The 22,983-nt window shown below is 57.6% G+C and overlaps 2 protein-coding genes across 3 annotated transcripts; both read right to left on the minus strand.

Moving 5' to 3' along the window:
• Positions 1 to 1,211: 1,211 nt before the first annotated feature.
• On the minus strand, positions 1,212 to 2,157 carry LOC129212157 (histone H5). The gene has a single exon (XM_054840365.1). It carries the CDS (start codon positions 1,970 to 1,972, stop codon positions 1,397 to 1,399), a length of 576 nt encoding a protein of 191 aa, XP_054696340.1. The 5' UTR covers positions 1,973 to 2,157; the 3' UTR covers positions 1,212 to 1,396.
• Positions 2,158 to 7,483: 5,326 nt separating this feature from the next.
• Positions 7,484 to 22,145, minus strand: TRIOBP (TRIO and F-actin binding protein). 2 transcript variants are annotated; one of them, XM_054804531.1, is made up of 14 exons: positions 21,886 to 22,145; positions 17,909 to 17,965; positions 17,487 to 17,555; positions 16,944 to 17,033; positions 16,003 to 16,112; positions 14,984 to 15,542; positions 14,230 to 14,340; positions 12,087 to 12,234; positions 11,564 to 11,675; positions 10,944 to 11,103; positions 10,475 to 10,588; positions 10,076 to 10,162; positions 9,011 to 9,174; positions 7,484 to 8,283 (listed from the first exon to the last, which is right to left on the minus strand). In XM_054804531.1, exons 1-13 carry the CDS (start codon positions 21,889 to 21,891, stop codon positions 9,013 to 9,015), a joined length of 1,785 nt encoding a protein of 594 aa, XP_054660506.1. In that variant the 5' UTR covers positions 21,892 to 22,145; the 3' UTR covers positions 7,484 to 8,283; positions 9,011 to 9,012. The 2 variants fall into 2 exon arrangements, with proteins under 2 accessions (XP_054660506.1, XP_054660514.1); XM_054804539.1 differs by lacking the exon at positions 17,487 to 17,555.
• Positions 22,146 to 22,983: the final 838 nt, after the last annotated feature.

The following is a 22,983-nucleotide window of genomic DNA, read 5'->3' on the forward strand; positions in this document are numbered from 1 at the left end:
CTCTTGAAAGGGGTTTAAGGTCCTCAGCCTAGGTGGTCTGGGAGCCTTTGGTCCAAGGGTCTTAGGAACAAGAGCCCAAAGGGATTAGGTGCCTCCAGGACAAGGATTTCAGTACCCTGAACTACATGACTTGGAATCCTCGATGGCTGAAAGGCTCAGGCACCATCTGCCCAAGTAATTTCGGATCATCAGGCCAACGGATCTGGGAATTACCATCTGAGAGGGTGAAGACTCTGGGCCCATGGGATTTAAGCACAGCAAGCCCAAGGGGACTGGGCACCTACAGCCCCTGGGATTTCAGAGCTCTTGGCCCAGGTGGTTGTGGATCCTGACATCCAAGGAGTTCAGACGTCTCTGGCCAAGGGGGATTAGGCACCTCCTGCCTGAGGCTCAGACCCTGCTGAGCAGCAGGGCCTGCCCACAGGCTCCCCGCCAGCCCTGGCTGTCAGGACCGCCCAGCCCTGCCTGGGGAGGGGCTCTGGCAGGGTCAGGCAGGGCCTGGAATCGTGCTAGTCCCCGCTGGGCACACAGCCAGAGCCCTGGGGTGACAGCCAGCAGTCCCCCCTCACCCTGCCCTGGCTGCCCACCCCAGCCGGCATGCGGAGCTGCCCGCTGCCCTGCCCGTTCCTCCCCAGGGAGCAAAGCCGCTCATTGCCATGTTTGTTCTGTCTCCCCGGGGATCAACCCCTTCCCGCTTGCTGGACACATCCAACTCCTTGAAAGCAAACGTGGACAGATGCTGTCCCTGCTCCCCCTCCTCCATCCTGTCGCTGCCACCACACAGCTGTGCCGAGGCGGCTCTGCAGGCAGGGGTCAGCCCCATTGCCCAGCCGGCCCGGTGGTTATCTCCAGCACCAGCCAGACCTCACACCCAGCACACCTCGCCTCAGCCCCATGGTTAGGAGCCAGGCTGGTGGAGGAGGGAGCAGGGACCCCCTCTTCCTCCTGCCGGGAAGGCTGTGGCTTTTGCAGCCGTATGTTCCTCCTTCCCCTCCAATACAGGCAGGGTCTTTGCCCGGCCCCAGCGAACACACAACCCCCAGGGAGCTGGGGCAGGATTAGCAATTGAAATCCTGCATGGCCTCAGCAGACAGACAGAGTCACCATCACTCCCAACACACAACAAGCAGCCCAGTGTTAAAAAAAACCAAACACATTAGACACACGCAAGAAATTTCTGAGACAATGAAATAAAAACCCAGACAAGTAACTCTTAAAAACTGGAACTCCCCATATCAAATACGTTCCTTTTTTCTTTCATTAACTGCTTTGTTTTAGATATTTCCAGACAGGAATAGATCAATTCTTTATAAAATGCAATAGAAATGGGTAAAAATAAAGGCAAAAGCTATTTACAGAAACCAGCGGGGAGAGTACCAAAACACCTCTAGACTTCTCACTTCTTGGGTGATTTCCGGGCACCGGACTTGGCTTTGGGTTTCGACCGCTTTGCCTTCTTGGGCTTGGACACCTTCAGTGACTTGACCTTAACAGTCTTTGGCTTCTTGGCTTTCTTCGGGCTGGCCTTCGACTTCTTCCTGGCTTTCCTGGCAGCAGATTTGGGCTTCTTTGCCGGTGACTTGGCTTTCCTGGGCCTGGCCGCTTTCCGGGGTGACATGGATTTCCTGGCCACCTTCTTCCTCTTCCTAGCCGGGGACTTCTTTGCCTTGTCAGCCTTGGCCAGGCGGAAAGAGCCGGAGGCGCCGACCCCTTTGGTCTGCTTGAGGACGCCAGCAGCGAGCAGGCGCCGGATGGAGAGCTTGATCTGGACATCGGCATGCTGGCCCACCTTGTAGTGGCTCTTCACATACTTCTGGATGGACTGGCGGGAGGATCCACCACGGCTCTTCTCAGCCCGGATGGCCGCCGTGATCATGTCCGAATAGGTGGGGTGGGCCGCCGGCCGCCGTGCTGCCCTGGCCCGCTTGGGTTTGGTGGCCGGAGCCGGGACCGGGATCGGGCTCTCTGTCATGATTACTGCTTCGCCCTGCGACGCCACGCTATCCCCTCACGGCGGGAAGCCTGGCCCGCCCGGGACCCCCGCCCCTGGGCGGGGAAAGGCTGAGGAAAGGAGCGGTGGGTAACAACCGCAGCGGTGCCGGTGCTGCTGCCGGTGCACCGCTACTCCCGCCGCCTCTGCCTCTGCGGCCGCGCCCGCCGCAGGCACCCTTTAAAGGCGCGGTGCGGACTGTGGGGAGGACTGCCGCGCGCGCGCGCCACCCGCCCGCCACCGTCGATGTCCCCGTGTGTCCCCCCCCGGGCCGGGCCGGGCCGACGGGCTGGGACAGGAAGGGACACTGGGGAGGGACACTGGGGGACAGGGAGGAGCACTTGGGGGGGACACTGCAGGGGGGTCACTGGGGGACAACAAAGAGTATTTGGGGAGACATTGGTTGGGGACACTGGGGGACAAGGAGGAGCATTTGGGGGGACACTGGGTAGGGACAAGGAGGGACACTGCAGGGTGACAACAACAGGTCAAGGAGGAGCACCTGGGGACACCTGGAAGACATGGAGGGACAGGGCAGAGACACTCAGAGCAACATCAGGGAATGTGGATGGGCCACTTGGGGGGATGCTCGGGGTCAGGGAGGGACATTTGGGGGGGCACAAGGAGGAACATAGGGAGAAACATCAGAGGAGAAGGAGGGACACCGGGGAGAACACTACGGGGACAAGGAGGGACACTGCAAGAGATGCAGCAGGGAGGACACCAAGGAGAAAAGGGGAAGCACTGGGCTCAAAACAGGCTCAGCAGCAGTACCCCACTGCCTCTGCCCCCCCCCCCACTTTTGCTCCCCACCAGGTGCTTTGGGGACATCAGCTCAGCCCTTGCATGTGTGTGGCGGGGGGGGGTCACAAATAGGAGCCTGTCCCCTTTTTGCGGGGGGACACAAGTCTTTGTGGGAGGATGGAGCGGGGACATACAATGGCGACAATTGGCCATCCTTCCCCAGCCGGGTGAGCGGTCGGCTGTTCCCAGGAGATTAAATGTAGCCGCTATCATCATCTTGCCCTTTAGGTGATGTTTTACCATTTATTTCTTAAACACACATGGGCACAGCCGCCTGGTGCTCACCGACACGCCTTGCGACGCTCGGAGGTGAACCCTGGCACCTCCAAATGCCCCAGTGCTTCAGCAGGGTGTGAAAGTATACCGTGAGTACCTTTCTGTAACCACCACCCATCCTGGATGCCCAGGGGCATGAAAACCACCAGCCAGGGACACACAGAAGTATATATAAAAATAGATATAGATATATAAATAAAAATAAATATAGAGATAATAGAAATAGAAATAATGAAATAAAATAGAAATAGAAATAGAAATAGAAATAGAAATAGAAATAGAAATAGAAATAGAAATAGAAATAGAATTCGATGCCCCCTCCCCGACACACACACGCAGTACGTGAGGGTGCAGCATGGTTCTGTCTGGGAGGAGGCACTTGGCCCCCTCATACTTTCCCAGTGGTGGCAGGAGCACGTCCCACCACGGGCATCCCTTTGTGCCTACCTCCCCGGTGCCACTCTTTTCACATGCCCCACTTCATTTGGGGAGCAGGAAAGGTTCACAGCACCTGCAAACCACTTCATTTTATTAAGAGCAAAGAGATTCTAATTACAGAGAGGAACAACCATCTTCCCATCTCCCCTGAGGCTGGGTTTTGTTTTGCTTAAGATCTAATGAATACATCGCTTTCCATCCCATACGGAGCCCGCAGGCGGCGAGCTCTGATGGCCTCTGTACAACGCTCTGACCGGCCGAAGGACCTCTCGGTTTTCCTAGCCAAGCATAAACCGCCATCGCTGGCTGCCTGCACGTAGGCAACCCAGGCGCATGCAGATAAGGCACCATCTGCTGTTATTTGCATCCAAGTTTTTAACCGCCAGAAGTGGCTCGCCTGTACGCCGGGCTCTGAGGGTAGATGGGTGTGTGTGTGGGGGTGTGTGTGTGTAAGCATCAGCCACGAGTCCCGGGGCTGGCACATCACCGTGGGCTGACCACAGAGCCTCCAGCCTTAAAACCCAGGCAGCCATTATCAGGGCAGCACAGTGACAGGGAGGCAAGAGCAGGGGGAGGCAGGGAGGGAGGAGGGCAGAAGCTTCACCTCACTTTAGCCAGCTGAAAATTAGGGGTCTAATCTCAGCCGATCACCTGGGCAGCTCCTGCAGCTGACCAGAGCTGCTCAGTCTCTGCTGGTGGGTGCTACTGCTGGCAGACAAACACCCTCTCCCCTGTACATGGGGGTTCTGACCCTTTCATCCAGATTAGCTCCCTAATTTCTAGCCTGTCAAAATAGGGGGAAGACCCCGTGCCCCCAAGCGACTTGGTGGAGGGAAGGCATACAGGTGGTCACTGCTCATCAGGCTGCTGCTGGCCTTGGACATGGGGGGGATCCTGGTCAAGGTAACCCCAAAGCACCCAACTTGATATTGGAAAGCACCCCATGAGCCCTGCAATGTTATACTGATGCATCCTTAGCATGTGCTGGCCAGGATTGAGAAGGGTTTTCCAGCCCCTGGCGAGGTGCTGGGGCTGGAGGTGGGCTGCAGAGGCTGCAGGGCAATGCAAGCCCCCCCACTGCTTCTGGGAAGTGGGGTCCAGCACTACCAGCACCCCACTGCAGGCAGCACAAGGGGGCTCATCCAGAAATAAAAATTATTCCCATGGGCCACCCAGTCCCCCGTACCCGGCTTGGGCTCATGCCTGCATTTTTGACCACAGAAAGCTGCCACCATGCCCAGGGTGGGGTGGGTTACCCCCTGCACCCCCTTTTCTCCTCAAGGAGAACTACTTAACTGCTCCGAGCCTCCAGTGCCTCCCATTTCTGGCATTAGGTGGCAGAGTTTGGAAAATACTGCTTCTCCAATGAACCCCAGAGGACAGAGCCTGGCAGAGGAATCCTCTCTGTAATCCCATTTACCTTCTCCCTCCCTGTGCTTCGTTCAGCCGGACCCTGTGGGGATTTACGCACTTCCAGCTGCGGATTTCATCTTACATGGTCAAATCATGTCCATCGTGGGCGTGCTATGGATCGGCCGGGTAACAGCCCCTGCCTTGTAGCGGCAGGATGGCTGTTCGTTGTCATTTGAGCACACTGGGGCACTTCCAGCAACTAATGCCAACGACAGCATTTTATTATTTTACTTTACCTGGTTTCCATTTTCAAAGAGGCTCAAAATCGCCAGCAGTGGGACTCGGCCTTACTGGCAGTCAGATACAAGTGCTTCAGTGCTTTTTTAGTGGCAAAACAGGGAAACTGGCTGATTTTCCAGCTGTTCTCATCAGAGCTTCAGCCCTGAGCCCCTGGTGTGCAACGTGTCAGCCTGGCACGAAGCTGCAGAATGGGCTTTAACGATGCCAGTAAATGGCGAAGGGGCATTGCTGCTGGCTGCTGGATCGATTACCACTGTTTTAAAAGATTTACTAGCTGTTCTTTAAGGGCAAGCTCCTTATGCGAGCCAGGATGCTGGCTCTCATGCAACCAGGGTGCCGCGTGGCTGTGGGTTTTCCCTGTGATTGAGGCTGGGACATTTCTCACAGTCACAACCCAGCTGAGAGCAAGTGGATGGGGTACAGGCATCGTTTTGGGATGCTTTTTGGGCTCTGCCAGCCATCATGCCTGTTGCTCGCGGGCATTTTGGTCATCTCCTCTCCCTACCACCCTCCTCCCGCCCAGCTCCCCTGCACCCAGGAGATAGCAATGCAGAGACGTCGGAGTAACCGTATCGCCCCGCCGCAGGGGAGATGGGGGCCGCCTGATTAACACCATGCCAGTTTGGGAGGCGGCGGTCCCCCGTCACCCTGGGATGACAGGACACTCCTGCCCAGCCGGTGGCTGATCTGCAGCCACAGAGCCTGGAGAAGGCGCCTGTCAGGCACCCACACATTTTGCCCGCGCTTACACGACATGTTTATCGGGGTCAGCAGCTCCCAGTCAGGAAGGGAAAAAAAAAAAAAAAACAAAACACCGCGCCAACAAACCAACCCAAACAAACCCAAGATACCGAACCCCCGGTGAGCCGCACGCACCTGCAGTCTGTGGTTCAACCCCTGCTCACCCTCCGCTTGCCTCCAGTGTCCCACTTTTGGGGGTTTCCTCCCCCAGGAGTAGGTACAACCATGCAGACTGTCGTTTCAGTGTTTGTTTTTTCTAAAAACCACGTACACACACCCCAGCCTGCAACACTGTGCCCTGAACTCCTCTTTTTTTCCTCCTTTCTTGGTCCCTACCAATCCCCCATGGCAAGACCAAGCCCTGCAGCCTGGAAGCAGTTGCCCTGAGCTGCTCTGTCACCTCTCGCCTGCCTTCCCATCTCAGACCCCAGCGTGCCAAATGCTCGCTCTGTCCCAAACTTGATAGCAACAGCCACGTCCTGCTGGGAGGCAGAGGGAAAAGCCTGGACCTTGGGCAACGCAGGGACGAGAGGGTTTTTAGGCCAGAGGCAGGAGGCCAAGCACCAGCGAGAGCCAGCCCTGGCTCTGCATGGGTGCAACGGGGAGCCAGCTGCTGAGCTCAGCGTGTGGCCTCTTGCACCATCCACGGGGTTGCCCAAGGGCCTTGTGCACGTGACAAAAGCCTGCAACCCACTTTTACCGGAATTTGTGACTTACAAAACAGCTTGCCTTACCTAGGGAAAGCAGATGCTGCAGCCATGCCCGTGGAGGAGTGGGTCTGTATTTGCCTGCACCCCACTGCCCCAGGGGTCACCAACACCACGGTGAGGTTACCGCACACTGAGCGAAGATGTGCTGCCCTAACTCTTCTCATTGCGGCTGTCACCACGTCCTTAAGCCCTGCTCCCATCCCTGTGTCTCGCAGTACTCCAGCCTCCCAGCCAACGCATCCATCACCTCCATCCAAGTCCTCCTTGAGCCCTTTGCTTTCCCCTCTGCAGACAGCGCAGCGCCGGCACAAGCCCACAATCAGGGCTCCTCCATGATTGCCAGCAGCCTTTCTGCAGAGCAACAGCTCACATTTACATTTGGATGGGGCTGAATGAGGAGCAGTCACACCCAGGTCCTCCATCCTGCCAAAAAAGCAATGATGTGCTTCACCCAAAACAGGAGGAGGAAAGCATTTGCGATCCCTCTGATCTCCCCCAGGATCTGTATATACTGTTTACTCTGCCAGTAATTTCAGTGGCACCTGCCCCCGCCAAACACTGGATTTACTAATGCAGCCCAGGCTCGGCTCTTCCTCCATGGGGCTGAGGGTCCATGTGGGATTTTTCAGAGTGGTGTTGCGAAGCAGATTATTTCCCCCCCCCCAAGCCCCAAAGTGGGGCAGACAGCTGGATAATGGCACTGCAGGGTTCCTCTCGCTCTCCAGCTGGGTGTGCTCCCGTTGCTTTCCCTCCCTGAATCCAGAGGGAGGGAAGTGACAGGTCAGGATGTCCCAAAATCACACAGGAACCTGGAAAAATGTCCCCCACACACACACTTCCACACTGGGAAATGTTTCCCTCAACAAATACATTTTTCTCAGCGAAAGGGGAAGATTTTATTAAGTTAAAAGTTGAAGGGTGGAGCAGAGCAGCAGCAGCCACCACCTTGGGGGGGGTTGGCTCCAGCGGGTGCAGTAGCAGCCTCACAGCTCTTCCCTGGAAAGGAGAAGCCCCGTGGCTCTGGGCTCCTGCCAATTCGGGTTTTTGAAGGAGCCAAAGGACAGTCACGGAGTGAGCTCGATCATGCGGACTCTTGCCAAGGTCTCCTCTTTCAAAAGTCCCAGGCAAGCACGTCCATGGCAGACTGCGCCAGCAGCTCCCTCCTATGGCTTCCGTGTCTTCTCTGCAGGTCCCTGGGGGTGGCACGGGGAGGAGGGGGAGCATGCTCCTCGCCGTACATCCCAGGGAGGCCGTGGAGACATTTGGAAGAGAGGGAATACGTGCCGAAGGTGGCTGTGTGGCCGGGAGCAACGGGGCTGGGGAAGGGGGGGAAAACCAGATTCTCTTTTTCAGGTTAGAAAATGCTGGTGATGTAGTAAAAGTTTTCCTCTTCCCCTTCTTCCCAGGGGAAAAAATTCCTCTATAAAATATAATTTTCACATATAAAATCCTGAAGAAGGTGCATGTAAGGAGCCAGTCCAAACAATGTGCTCAGGTACGCAGGCAAAAGGGGTTCATCAAAAAAGCTTTGGAAGGGGAGTGAGGAGGCTGGGGGGGGTGGGTGGGACTCCTTGCCAAGGTGATAACGGATGGGATTCAACCTCCCTCTCCCCTCAAGTGAGGAATGGAGCAAATACAAAACAAGAACAGATAAACAAATGAAGAGCAGACCTAGAGAGAGACAAAACCAGAAACGGTTCAGAAAGACTCCCACCAGGTGCAGAAACACCGTCCCTCCTGCTCCCCTGGGAAATGGCCATCTGGTGCCCTGCTACAGACCCACTCATCTCCATGCCCACCAGCAAGCGCTGGTGGAGCAGGGTGACCCCAATCCTGATGCCCATGGCACCCAAGCAAGAAGCAGAAGTGCTCCGGATGACAGGATGCCCTCGTTTCTGTCACCCTGCTTCCCTCCCCAGCCGCAGCAGGGATTCCCGCAGGCGAGTGTAGGAGGAGGGCTGGGTCTAGTCAGGGCTGCTTTGATGCAGACCTAAAGTTTCCGTGCTGCGATAGGGAAACCACTTCAAAGGTGAAGGCAGCAGAAACATCACCTATGTAGGTAGCGCATAACTGCCCCCAACGCCGTCACCCAAGCCATGGGGCAAAGGCCAGCATGTGGCTGGCTCTCACCTCCAGACTGGATGAGCAGCACATGGTGCTGGCTGCAGGAGGGTGGCAAGAAGGGGGCTGGGGACCTTGGGAGAACATCAGGGACAACAGGAGGGCGAAGGGTGCAGGACGAAAGGATGCAAGAACCAGAGAAGGAAAAGTTTAAGCCTAAAGTTTCAGCATGAGTGGAGCAGGAGGAACTGGCAGCTTCTATCCCCTTGTCAAAGCAAGGCAGACGGTCTCAGCCACCTGCACCCACGGGGGACGTCCCAGCATCTCCGGTGCTCACCGTTACTCGCCAACGCTGTTGCACAGTGACTCCTTCTCCTGCAGAGCCGCCATGGCCAGGCGCAGGTGCTCCTTCAGCTGCTCGATCTCTCGCTCTGAGCGCACCTTAATGTGATTCAGCTCTGCATAGACGTCTTGGTATTTCCCTGAGGCAAATCTCTTATCCTGCCAGAGGAGAGAGAGGTTAACAGGTTTTAGGGCTGATATTAGGGAGGGGGGCTGCAAGGCAAGCCCAGTCAAAGGACCAGCAGGTGAGGAGGGGAGAGCCAGCCCCAGGTTTGAAGCCCATCCCAATCTGGGCCACACAAAAACCATTCAGAAGAGCGTGGAGGTAGTGCTTCCCAAACTCTGGGCCGGGGAGGAAGGCAGAATCGCTGGTCCTGCAGTAGCGGGGATCTGCAGCATGAGATGGAGGAGGCAATGTGGGCTTTACCATGGCTCATGTGCGTTTGGGCCAGCCATATGGGAAAAATAAACCCCACCAGAGATGCAGGCCACTGAAAGGGCCGGTCTCAGCCACTTATATGACAAAAAGCTTAAGTGAGAAAGTTAGTTATAAACTCCTGGAGCATCACTGAATCTCAAAGCCTCTTTCAGGTTCCCCTTCGGCAGTGGTCTTTGAAAACCCCTCTGAAGGAGCTGCTGCCAGCGGAGGGAGCAGCACACGCAGCAACAGTCCAAGGAAACATCCACTGAGCGAGGGGACAACTAGGGGATAGAGAAGGCAGCTGGGGAAGTGGAGTGCCAGGCAGGCTTCATCCAGGCTTCCCACCTGGGAAAGGGCTCCTGGCTTGTCCATGCTTATATGTATATACATCTGGGGAAACCAGCAGCAAAGTCTCCGTGACGTTTCCCTTGTACAAGGCAATTCTACACCAGCCTGTGCTGTTCGGAGCATGTGGCTGCTACGTGTTTGGGAGCAAGCAAGGATGAGGAGCACAGGTGACAAGAGGGTTTGGCCTGAGCATCCCATCAAACCCAGCCAAACCCTGCTGACATGCAGCCCTGGTGCTCCCCTCCCTCCCCTCTCCCGCCGCTTTCCCAATGGCTTCCAGTAAACACCAACCTTTTGCATCATCTGCAGCTCCTCCCGGAGGCACTGTACCTCTTTCTTTAGGTACTGGAGCTCGTTCTCCTTCACCCGCAGCAGCACCTGGGCCAGGCAGGGGGGAGAGGAACCAGAGGTGACTCAAGAGCCACCGCCTCAGGAAGGCCGGCGGGCCCCGGCGCAAGCGCAGCAGTGGAAAAGGAAGGAAGGACCAGGAGGGCCGGGGCAGGAAGCGGCGTGAGCGCCCCGGGAGAGCAACGGAGGGGAAGCTTGCGCGTACCTCCTTCCTGCACTAGCCCTGCTGCTCCATCCGGCACCCCCCTCCTACCTGCTCCAAGTCAAAACTGCCACAAGGAGGAGACCCCCAGCACAGGGTGGGGTTGGAGGCAGCAGGGCAGCCCGGGGGGACCATCATACCTCTAGTTCACAGGAGCTCCGCTCGTTGTTGTGCGGAGAGCGGTCCCCAGAGCTCCGTGATGAAATAAAGCTTTGCAGCTTCCCGATCTCATCTGAGAGGCGGGTCTGCAGCTCCTGCGGGAAAAACCAAATGACGTCAGAGTAGCCATGGCACAGGCGTCTCTGCTGTCCTGACCTCTCCATCTTCATGCCAGCCCTACTCCAGCTTAGACATCTTCTAGTAACCCCCTGCCCGTAGGTGATGGCAGCACCTACAACCAGCAGAAAAGAATACAGTTGCCAGATTTAACAGCATAGTTAAGACAGGCCCATCTACAGCCTCTAACTCTTGATTATTTTTCTTTCTGATGATAAAGTCTCAGAAGGGAAGAAATATGAACAAATAGGGGAGTTTTAACAGAGGGGCTGTGCTATGCGAGGGAGGAATGTGCTCTGTGGTCTCTGCTGGCAGGGAAAGGCATTCTCTTGCCTGGTTTTTCCGGAGGAGCTCCTTCCCCTCCTGCTGACAGCACTGCAGCATCTGCTCCCGCTCCTCTGCCTTCTGGGTGAGCTCCCCAATTTCCAGGCACTTTTGGGAGTACTGCTCAGAAAGCACCTGCAGCTCCCGCTTCAGGGAATCCACGTCCAACCTGTCAAAGAGGCACCAACTCATCACTGCCTCACAATCCTCGCCAGTCCCTGGCCACCTTCCCCCTGCCACGGGCAGCCTCTGCCCACATCAGTCATTGGCACAAAATAACGTCCCCTGTGGACCAAGGCTTCAGTTTCCACCCTCCCACATGTGTGTGTAGTGCTTCTAGAAGCTTCAAGCCATGCAGGAGAAATGGAGGAGCTTTCCGTAAAGAAAGTAGAGGGAAGAAGCTATAGGGAAAACAGAGGTGCTACAGGGGAAAAGAGCGAAGCAGGGGATAGACCTCCCTGCCCCGGCAGCAGCCCTGGCAGTCACCACTGGGCACCCACCATCCCTGGGGAGGGAGCTGGGGAGGCGGCAGGGGGGACAGCTGGGGGCTATGACTGCAGATGGGGGGCGGTGACACCGGCACAGGGCAGCAGCATTGGGCAAGGGGAGCAGGAGAGGTGGTTTCTTACTGGTGCTGCTTCTGGAGGGCATCTGAGACTGAGCCGCACTGCTGTAAGCTTCGTGTCCTGACCAGCTCCTTATTCATCTCCTCCCGGTGGGCTTTCTTCAGTGCCTCGATGGCTGCAGAGGGGAACGAGAGACAGGGGATCAGGTTGTGCCAGCTCTGGCACATCTGGAGAAACCACACCAGGGAACCAGCCAAGCTCTTGCTGCTGCAGGCTCCTAGGCCTGTCTTTGCAGGTTCCCCCTTCATCCCTTCTGCCCTTGGGGCATGCCCCATCTTCTCCACGCCCCAGGATTATCCTGATGCACCAAGCGCTGCCAAGGAGACTAACACAGGGCAGCGTGGGAGCTCTCTGCCATCTCTGCCAGTCCTGCCTGCCTACAAGAATGTGCTGAGCATCAGCATCACACCAGTAGGGTCAGTAGTGTGGCTCCAGATGACTGGGATGACTGGTTTCTCACAAGAGACATTTGGGAGAGGCAGGAGGGACCCACTGAGCAGGGGCACAGCTTGGTGTCCACTTTTACCTGCTGCCGTTGCCGCAGCCTCCTCCGCCAGCAGCCGCTCCTTCTCCTGCCGCAGCCGCTCCAGCTCCCGCTGGTGGTGCCTCTGGAGCTCCTCCATCACTTGCTGGTGGGACGACTCCATCTCGGCCAGGCTGCGCTCACAGGCCTCCTGCCGTGCCAGGGAAAGGAGGGGTGAGGGACCAGGAGGGCAGGAGGAAGGGCTCAGGCCAGGACAGGCACCTGGCTAGGCTGATGTTTGCCTTTCCAAACCTCACCTAAGTCCAGGGCCATTTTGAGAGAAGTGAGACCACTTCCCAGGAGAATCTTTTCCTTCTGAAAGCGAGGTGGCACTTTTATCACTGAACACAATCATTTGACAGGGCCACACATCTTGCAACTCCCTCGAGCTTTGCAGAGGAAGAAACGTTCCTCTTGCTCTTCTTAAAACTGAAGCAGCAAGACAGGAATGTCCCTCTTGTGCCAAGAGCTGGAAATAATGTGCCTGACACCCCATCCAGACCCTCCACCAGGCTGCACTGCCTGGCTGGAGGAGATCAACAGCGGGAACTGCATCTCGGTATCTGCCTTTTAAATGAAGCAGCATCCCCTGGAATCAATGAAAACTGAGCCGGCTCTCCTGAAAAGTGACACCCTGTACTGCCCTGCGGCCTGATGACGGCTGCCAAAGAGCCCTCCCCAAAGCCTAATGGGTAGGGATCCTCCTCACACAGCTCGCCCTCCTTTCTGACGGCTCTGAGACCAAGGGGATGGTTCTTTCAGCACTGGGCGCTGTGGTTAACTGGTGTTACAACAAAGCAAAGCGGTTCCCACCTCGGAGCTATGACTCCGCTCTCCCTCCAGACACTGGCAGCACAGCCACAAGCCTCTCAGGATTTGCTCACCACCAAACCATGCCAAAATATAATTTAAGACAACAGCAGAGAGCCAGGAAGCCATCGCATCCCCCAACAGCCCCCTGTCATCCCACTCCTTCCCCTAGTACTAAGGCAAAGGCTGATATAAAGGGCACTGCAGCACGTTGTGGGAACACAAGTCCTTGCTGGCTACTCCTCCCTGCTGAGACAAGGGAAGCTGGGAAGCTTCACAGATCGTTCCAAGGAGAGTAAAAGGTGAGGGATCAATTTGGTGATCTGTCCACAGACTGGCTGTGAACCTTGGCAGACAGAGAGAGAACGAGCCCTTTGGGGAAAGGCCAAGCTTGGCCTCAGATGTGAAATCCCTTTTGAGCCAAGTTATTAGGAAGATAAGGTGTCACTCCTCCCCACTTCTTTTGCTTTTTTTTGACCATAAAGAGGCCTGTGAGCTGTAAATATTAAATCAAGATGCCAGAGTGACTGGTAAGAGGCTGGGCTGGGCACCACGGGACTTGTGGGTTTCTTTATCTGGGCTAGGTTGCCTGCTGCAACAGGCTTCACCAGCCCCAATTTCCTCCCCCGCCCCAACCCCTAGCATCTTTCAACGCACAGGGTGCATCCTGAAATCCCCGCAGTGTGGTGGAACAGCAGCCTCCCTCCAGGAAATCCCTGCGGAATGTGATTCTGCTTGCTTTGGATGACTCCATGGGGGGCGAAATAAATAAAGAGAAGCGAGAGACTCAAGTGTGAGCAAACTCTGCTTTGGGGGCTTTCCCACGTGCCATCCCAGCAAACAAACAGGCTGTGCTGTCAGAGTGACCTTCAGGACTCGGGTGGCGCTGGCTGGCACAGGAGCTCCCCAGGGCCTGATGGACTGCTCTTAACAAGGGATTCAGGAGCCCCTGTTAGCAAGAACCACATGTGGTGAGCTACAAACCGCCAAGGAACACGCAGGCGGCTCAGCAGAAAGCTGCTGACCCACTCCTGAGCAGGGGGACAGCTCATCACCCCAGCCCAGGCCAGGCCAGCACCACACCCACGCACAAAACGGTGCACAGATCCTACACCTCTCCCCTAACTCTCCTTCCCGTTTATACTCTGTCCCCTTTAAAGCCAGCCCACACACACCAGCCTTTATGTAATTAACATTGATTACAAGTGGGCCCAGTTAGGGTCACCATGGCAACCCAATGATTAGCGATACCTGCTTGGCAATGAGCTGAGTCCTGACATTTCCCAGTTTGGGACTGTGAGTGACCCCAGAGTCTCTTGTCCAGTGCCCCACTCACCTGCGAGATGTACCCCCGGGGCACGTGGCTGCCTCCCTGGGATTTTGCTGCCTCCCGAAGGCTCTCGTTTTGGGCCCGGCAGGACTCCAGTTGTGCCCGCAGCGACTGGACCTGCGCCAAGGAGGGGAGAGAGATGCTCAGCCGGGGTGGAAAAGTGCCGCAACCCGACCAACATGCCACATCTGAACAGCAGGCTTAGAGATGAGGAGGACTGTGCTCAGCCAATGGCAATATCTGCTTCCCACGGGAATGGCAGCCTGCCAAGGGACCAAATCGGCAAAGCCAGCCCCAGCCCAGTAAGCACTAGCAAGGAGGGGAGGAGACATCCCAACTTCCAGAGGTGGATCCATGCTGGAGGAAGCCACTGCTGCACATGTAGCTGGGATGACAGACAAGTGCATGGCTCCTTTCAAAGGCTGCCAGGTGAAGTGCTTGCAGGCTTGGGAACAGCCAGAGAAGAGACGCTGTGGAGGTACTCCCAGGAAATGCAGACTCCATGCAAGCAGTGCCATCAACTAACTTATTCTGGACCAAAACGTGGCCTGGGGAACCTCTCCAGATGTGTGAAAGCAGGTCTCCATCCTTGCATTATCTGGTTGCAAAAGCTCCCATGCACTCAAGGGGTGGCAAATGGAGCCAGAAAGAACGAACATCTCCCTGCACCTCTGACTTGCTCTTCTGCAGCCTCCTGCTGCCAGGGACCACACTAAGTGGCCACCAGAATCCCAGTTTCAGAGAGGAGGGATGCTCTTACCTCCTTTTTCAGTGCCTCGTTGGTGTCTCCGTGGCTCCCCTTGCTCTGGTTCAGCAGTGCTGTCAAGGGCACCTGCCGTGAGTCCTTCAAGGGAAGGCGTTCCAGCTCCAGCCACTTCTTCTCTATCTCCTCATTCAGCCGAATCCGCTGGTCCTCTGAAAGCGGGGGAGCGGGGAGGTCCTGCTCCCCCGCCTTGCGGGAAGAGTCCCCTGTCAGGCCATCACTAATTGGGACTCTGCCGTCAGGGGTCTCAAACCATTTCCGCCTCTCCTCCGAACGGACAGCCAGATCCCGCTCTAGCTCCTCGTGCTTGGGAGTTCGGTCGGAGGTCCTCAAGCTCCCTCTCGTCCTCTGCAGGGACCCCTGATTCCCGGGGTCCTGCGGCAAGGGAGACAGCTCCACGTAGTCAAAGGCATGGCGCTGCCCATCCGCCTTCCAGTGACCGCCCTTTGAGTTCCCCTCGGAGCCTGAGCCCGGCCGCTGCTGCTCCTCTGTCCGGAGTGAGCCCTTCTGGGGGACACAGTTACGGAAGGAGTTCTCCTTGTCGCAGTCAGAGAGCCTGAAACCAGAGCAGCAGCTGGTGAAGGAGAGGCATTGCGTGGGAAAGGATGCTGATGGAGGCACTGCCAACTCCCCAAGGATCAGCTCTTGCTCAGTCCAGCCTTACAAAACCCCACCCTGAGCATGGGGCTGGGCCTGTAGTATCCCATCCCTCAGGGAAACGGGTTCCTCCATGGAGCGGGGAGGATCACCCCCAGTTCCAGCCATGCTGGTGGAGAAACTGGGCTAAACTGATGTGGTGAGAAAAAAAAAGCGGGTGCAAGAGCGGGAGCCAACAGGCTCTCAACCCCTGCCACTGGCTGGTGTCTCCAGGCCATGTTCAGGACGAGCGGAGGGCAGGAGGGCAGGGCTGATCTGGGAGCAGCTGCATTTCCAGAGGGACCTTCCTGGTCCCTGCCTGCTAGGGGAGAGGGTCAGCAAGAGGGGAAAGAGAAGCAGCAGCGCCAGGTAGCTCTTACTTGGTGACGTCTGGAGCACTGACCGGGCGCACGTTCTTCCTCAAGGCCTCGATCCAGTTGCGCCGGATGCCCGAGGTCATTGCTGACAGGGTGAAGACGGCATCCTTTGTCTGCACCGGGGAGGCAATAGAGGCTCTGTCAGCGCCTGGCAGAGGTGCAGGCAGCTCCCACTCGCTCCCCAAAACCCCCAAGCACCTGCTCGCACGGGTGGCAGACAGTGCTAGAGAGGCCACCCGCTGTCTCAAAGACTCTTGTGGTCAGGTGGAGTGGTGTGAGTGGAGACACCTCTTTGCGGGGAAGCCTGTTACACATCCTCCATGAGACCATCTCCAAGCAAAGGCAAAAGAAACTTTGCTGGCACACTGGCCAAACATGAGCTGGTCCAATCCAGCCATCCAGGCGCTGGGAGCTGGGCACTAGCGCTGAGGTACAGCAGCAGGCCAAGGGAAATCCAGACCGTGAAGTGCCCAACCCTGCACACCCACAGAAATACCGGTTTCTGTGCTGCCTTAGCAGCCACCTCCTGCTGCTACAGCAAGTAGCAGAGGACAGGATTGTACTGGGGCTGGATCCAGGGTACAGGTTGTTACTCAGAGCGCAGTCAGCTAGGCTACATGGAGATCTGCAGTGCTCACCACTCCCTCCCTATGGCTTTAAAGAAGCTGCCTCAGCCAACGGGTTAAGTATACACTCCTGGTGTTTAGCTTTGCTCCTGGGCAGCCTACAGCACAGCCTTTGGCCAGCCCTGCAAAGCCTCCTTCTACTCCTTCCTTTGCAGGCAGGCAGCACTCGTGTCACCAACCAGCCTTGCCAGGCCACCATCCTGGCACAAGGTTTGCACGGCTTGCCTCTCGGCATCTTAGCACAGGGAGGGAGCGTGCATTCCCACCCAGTGTCTCTTGGTGCCTCCACTGTACGTCCATGTGGTGCCAGACACTCACGTGTATCTGGAAGCCATAGTTGCGCTGCACTGCAAACTCTGTCACGTCCGTGCAGGAGCGGAGGTCGATTTCTCCGTCAAGGTCATCAGCCTGCAAGCACAGCCACCCGCTAGGACATCAGTGCAAACTCGGCTTTGCAAAAGGCCCCGTCACCTGCCGGCACCCTAACCAAAGCACAGGCCGCCTCTGCCTTTACCCCACAGCTCTCCAGGAGCCAGTCTCAGCTCCCCGGCACAGTGTGGCCTCTTTTAATCTGAGGGGCAGCCAGCAGTGTGGACTGAGAGCGTCAGAGATGCCCAGCCACAGGACCAGCCCTTCTCCTCAACTTCAGCCACTGACAGCCCCCACAGACTTCACCACCCCACCAGACACCCGTCCTCTTTGTCATCCCTTGGCAAAGGGCGGCTCGCCACCTCCGGTGCCTTTCAGGAGAACAGGACGCTGCCACTTCTCCCCGGAGCACGCTGGTCATGCCAGGGCTGCGCTCCTCTCCTCCCTGGCCGGGAAGGAAGAGAGGGCTGGAGAAAGGCTGGCCGTGCTTACCTCCTCCGCGTTCGAGTCCCGGTAATACCTCAGGCTCGAGTCGGTCAGCACGAACCAATGTTTCTTCCACTGCAGGCGATCGGGCAGGGGAAGGGAAGGGAAAAGACAGGAGGGAAATGGATAGGCAGTTACCGGGGGAAATGTAGGAACAGGGAGGGACGCTCTGCGCCGCGACCTCTTGGCCTTCTCTTCCCCCTCCTCCATGCCCCTTCCAGCTCCCCATTGCACCCCTTGGCTGGGAGAGGGGCGCTGGGTGAATCTCCATGCCCACACACAGAGCGAGGCACCTCCACCAAAGGCTTCCCGCTGCTTTTCCTAGCGGGAGTGACCTCAGTGATTGAGAGAGAAGGAAATCGGCTGCTCACTGGGGGATCTCTAGCAACAGGGGCTGGGGAAGAGGCAGACCCCTGCCTCAGGCTTACCTCTCCTGGCTCGTCCAGGATGGACATCCATCCCTTCTTGAAATTGAGGAGATCCGGCTGGAGAGGAAAGGACAAAACAGAGGGTTACTGTCTGGGAGTGACCCACAAAAGGGGTTTTCATGCCAGGGAGTGGAAGGCGAGTCCCCACTGTCAGAACAACAGTGGGAATAGCCTGGCATCACTTTTAGGAAACTCATGGGGGTGTAGGACCCGGTGGAGAAGGGCTGGATTTAGCTCTCAGCAGCAGGCAGTCATTCCTATAAGAGGAAGGAGGAGATAAGGAAAGAGGTTTAAAAAAAAAAAAAAGGAAAATACGCAGCAGGGAGGTTTCCACAAGGTGCCTCAGAGGTATTTATTCAGAGAGGGGGAGGCAGAGGCAAGGAAAGCAGACAGAATGGAGTGCTCCTCTGCCACCGACAGGGCTTGCCTCGGAGATGGAGAACCAGACTCACCTTGTCCAAACCCTGGCCATCCATGCCCCAGAGCTACATCCCTCTGGTAACTTCACCACCGATTACTTATTAAAGACACAAGTAGCTCTCTACAAAACAGCCCTCACCACAAATGTACAAGAGGCAATTCAACAGCTGTGAAAACACATTGCCTTTAAATAATGTGCCCCAGGGTAGAGATGAAATCAGAGTCAGAAGCAGCGCTTGATTCTCTCAGAGACTCGACCCTCTCCAAGACTCAATCCTCTCCGAGACGCTGGGGGCTCCTTTCTTACTGCCCCGCTCTTTCTCTGCTCCCTCCTGCTGCAGAGCATGCCCTCTGCCCAGCCTCAGCCACTGCTGCTGAAGATGAGGATGAACAGAGTTCCACACAGATGACCCCATGGTAGAAAGAAGTTTCCCCCCGCTCCCCGCCTCCTCCTAACCTCACGCCACCAGTGCGGCATCCCAACCAGTTTATCTCCTTCCCAAGGTGAAGTGCCGGAGAGCTGACTCAGGGGAACCGCTCTCCCTGGCTTTGCTGTCAGCCAAACAGGCTCGAGCTGGTCCCTCCTCCCAACTCTGCTGACGCTGGAGAAGTTGCACCACCAAATAATTCAGCCCAACGCCTCTTCTCCCTGGGGAGCCAGAATTTGTCGATCTGCCCCTTCTCCTGCAGCCGAACCAGGTGGGGACAGTGCCGGAGAGGTGACGGTGCCAGAGATGGACCTCCCAGCACCAGAGCTGCCAGCCCCAGAGGAGCCACCAGCAGTCCCCATGTGCCACAATCACCACTCGAGATCGAGTAGGCAAGAAGGGGTGGCTTGGCAAGCTGACAGCCACTCCACGACCCCGAAACAAGCCCAGTGGCTGGCCGTGACTATCCCACAAGCCCTGCTCCCTGGCCGCCCAGCCGGGCCAAGCCTTCCCCTGCTTTCATCTCCCCAAGCTGCCGCTCTTGGGTTACACCCAAGGTTATGGGGCAGCAAGAGCCCAGTACGTGCCAGCCCACCCTGGCACTCCGGCTATTGGTTTGAGCAGGCGTGGGGAGGTCCGCCAAGGGGAGGGTCACCGGCTGCTACAGCTTCAGGCCTGGCCAGAAGTGTCTGACAGAGGCCCTGAGCTGCCTGGGAAGGGGGGCAGGCAGGGAAACCAGAGTGAAATGGCACAGGGGGCTCCCATGCCTCACCTCCTGCAGAGGTGATGGGCGCTGCCGGTGGCTAGGAGACAAGGGGTACGCACACGTCCCTGCCCCTACGGACCCAAATGTCCCGCCGGCTCTGCTGCTGCCCTGAAAAAGTGCCCTGAAAATTAATTCCTTCCCCGTGGCAGCAGCTCCACCCTTTTTCCCGTTATCCCTTCCAATCCGGTGACTTCAGCTCCGGCTCTGAACTGGGAGCGGCAGGAGGGAAGGAAAGGAGGCGAAACGTCAAAGCACAACCTTCCCCCTCCCAGGACACATGTGCACTCGGCAGAAGAGAGCCGGGCAGGCTCCACGGAGGCGGAAAAACACTATAGGGAGAGAGGGAGCAAAAGGACTCCTGGCTGGGGGTGTTGTACAGATCAGCTGGGTCTCATCTTACTGAGGATTTACAATCCCAAAGCATTAGGTGCTGAAATAAGGAACATTAATGGGATATATGCCGCTGGGAAAACCAACACAAAGCCCTGCCAGAATTGCTGCTGCCATGTGCTGCCCTGTTACTGCCCCCAGTGCAACACCAGGGCTGGAAAATACCCCTGGAGGGCTTCTCCCAAGCAGCAGAATTGCACAGGGCTCCTGTTTTCCCTGCCAGCCCCATTTTCACTGCCACCCCCAGATGCAGAGCCGCAGCTCTGGAATTGGCTTTGAACTATTCTTGTCATAGCGGGGCCGGTACCAGAGGATGAGGCATTAATTGATGCATGAAGTGCCTAAAGCCACTTTTCTCTCCCTCCCCACAACCAAATCCAGTTTCCTCATGTGGCATAAAAAAGCTCAGGATACCAGCAGAGAAGAGAGCGAGGTTCAAACCAAACCCCCCATCCAGAGGAAACGGCCTGGCAGTGAGAGGAGGAAACGTCCAGGAAAGCCGAATCGCTGGGAGAGATCCGGATGCCGGAGAGGCAAGGATGCAGCAGGATGCACCCCCAGCAAAACGCACAGCCCTGCAGCACAGCTCTGGGCTGCGGATGGCGAGACTTCAGCTTGGGAGGTGGCAGCAGCAATTTTGCCTGGTTGCATCCGTACCCACCAGAGTTATATGTTCAGCCCCGCAGCTGGCCAGGTAGAGGCACCAGAGAGGGTCCCAAGCAGCCGGGGACATAGGTGATGTCTGGAAGGACTGGCTTACAACAGCAGGTTAAGGAGAGGCAGCTGCCTGCTCTGGCTGAAGAAGGGCTACAGGGGAGGTGATAACAGCCTACAAGTATCTGAAGAATGTAAACACCAAAGAAGGAAAGGGGATGGGGTGGGAGCGAAAGAATGGCTCCTGGGTGGTACAGAGGCACCGGGATGGTGAAGCAGAGAAGAAGCTGTGGCAGGCTGAGAAAGCTCAGTGTCTGAGGGGAGGGATGGGATGGTCAGGTGTGCTCCTTCCATCGCCAGCCTCTGCCATCGCCGTGCCTCCTGCTCTTCCCGCTCCCAAAAGCTCCTCAGAACCACAGGTCCTGGAGCGCTGCTTCCTCTCACCTCTGAGAGATGGTGCAGGGGGGGCTTTTGGCCTCCCAGAAAGCACAATGTCTCCTCTCCTCCGAAAAGGGAACCCACTCCACAAGGCATGGGCCCCAGGCCAAAACACAAAGCAAAACTGCTCCAGCTCAGTTTGGTGGAAGCAAAACCGCTCCCAGGCTGGAGCACACATGCAGGTCCTGAATCTATACATGCCACAAAAGCAAGCGGGTGACAGGCTCTCCCTTTCCCACCATCCCCGCGTGAAACGCCGGCGGGCACAGCTCGGCCTGTCACCTCCATTACCCCAGTCTGCTCAACAGCCTTCCTTTTGGGGCCGGCAGACGTCCGCGCAGAGGCAAGGCTCGCCCCAGGGGTGGGACGCTCCCTGCCCTGAAACCACATCTGGTTCCCACAGGGAGCAGGAGCTCCCCATGCCCAGGGGGATCCGGATTTCGCATCCGACTGTGGTCATCCATGCAATGAGCTCGGCAGGCCTCAGCCCGGTTGACGCTTATGCGCAGCGTTACCGATTTCTATCTAGGTTGGGTGGTGCCCGCCGCTAACGAAGCGATTCTACCGAGCGGCCGCGGCGAGCCCTGGAGGGGGGCGCGGCGGTGATGGGGAAGGGAGGCAAGGAGGCACCGAGCCTCAGCCACAGCCTCGGATACCCGGCAGGGCCAGAGTCCCCCGGGGACCAGCGGTACCTGCGGTGGGCAGGGAGCGGAGGGACCCCGGGGAGGCGGTGGCTGACAGCTGCGGGGCCCCGCCGCCCCTTCCCAACCCCACAGGGTCCCGGCGGGCACCCCCAAGGCCCGGCCGAGGGGAAGGAGAGTGATCGGGTGGAGGACCCCCGCCCCCCAAATCCCGAACGCTGCGGGACGGTCCCGACTCACCGTCATGGCGGGGGCGCCGCGGCCGGCGGCGGGGCCGGGGTCGCGGCGGTGCCGGGCGCTGGCAGCCAGGGCGGCGGGGCGGCTTCAGCGGCCGGGCGGCTTCCGCGGCCCCACCATGCCCGCTCCGCCGCCCGCCCCGCGTTCCCCGCTCGCCTTTTTCCTCCCCCCCTTTTTTTTAATTAAAAAAAAAAAAGGGGGGAGGAAAAAGAAAAAAAAACAAACCACCCAAAAAAACTTTTCTTTCCTCCCCCCAAACTTCCTGGGAGGGCCCGGCAGGCCAATGGCAGCCAGCCGCCACCGCCCCGGCCGCCCGCAGCCAATGGAGCCGCCGGGGCGGGCGAGGCCGCCGAGCCGCACGGAAAGGGGGGGCCGGCCCCGGGGCGGTGTAGGACCAGGGCGATGCTGGAGCTGAGCCTTGTCCCCCTCCCTCCCCGCTGGCCCCGGGCAAAGTTGAAGCCCAGGGAGGGACGAGCTGAACCGCTGCTGCCCCAGGAAGGGACCGCCGGGAGCCCAGCCCTTATCCAGGCAGGGTTTTCTTTCAGGCAGGGATTTTTTACAGGCAGGGATTTTCAGCAGTCCCGTCATGCGTGTGCACACAGTAGAGTCCTCACCTTCGGTTTTACCCCGTGGCCCCCCAAATGAACCCCTGAAGCAGCAATTTGCAATCTTGGCAGATGGGGTAGGAGGTCCAGGGGGGAGCTCCGGTGTCCCCGGAAAGCCAGCTGGCATCGGGAAGGGGAATTGCTAGAGAGGGTCCCAAAAGAAACGGGGCGGGGGGCTGCGCATCAAGAAATGCCAGGCTCCACTGTGCAATTACGCCACAGTGAAGGTGCCTGGCCCAGAGCTCAGTGCTGAAGAAACCTGGAATAGGTGAGGTGAACCAGCCCAGTTGTGCAGGGGGAGCTCAGGGCTTTGGGCTCCTTTCTGGCGGGGGGTAGGGAAGCGAGGGAAGACATGTCACCCGTTTCAAGTTTCAGAGACATCTGGGAGCCTCCTGCCTGGCTGCAGTTTGTCCTTGTGTGAAGCACAAAGCCAGGCCCTAGCAGGGGACAACCTGGCCAAGACGACTGACGCACACTGAGGGGGACGGAGGCAGGG

This window comes from Grus americana, chromosome 1, assembly GCF_028858705.1.
Source record: "Grus americana isolate bGruAme1 chromosome 1, bGruAme1.mat, whole genome shotgun sequence".
NCBI lineage: Eukaryota > Metazoa > Chordata > Aves > Gruiformes > Gruidae > Grus > Grus americana.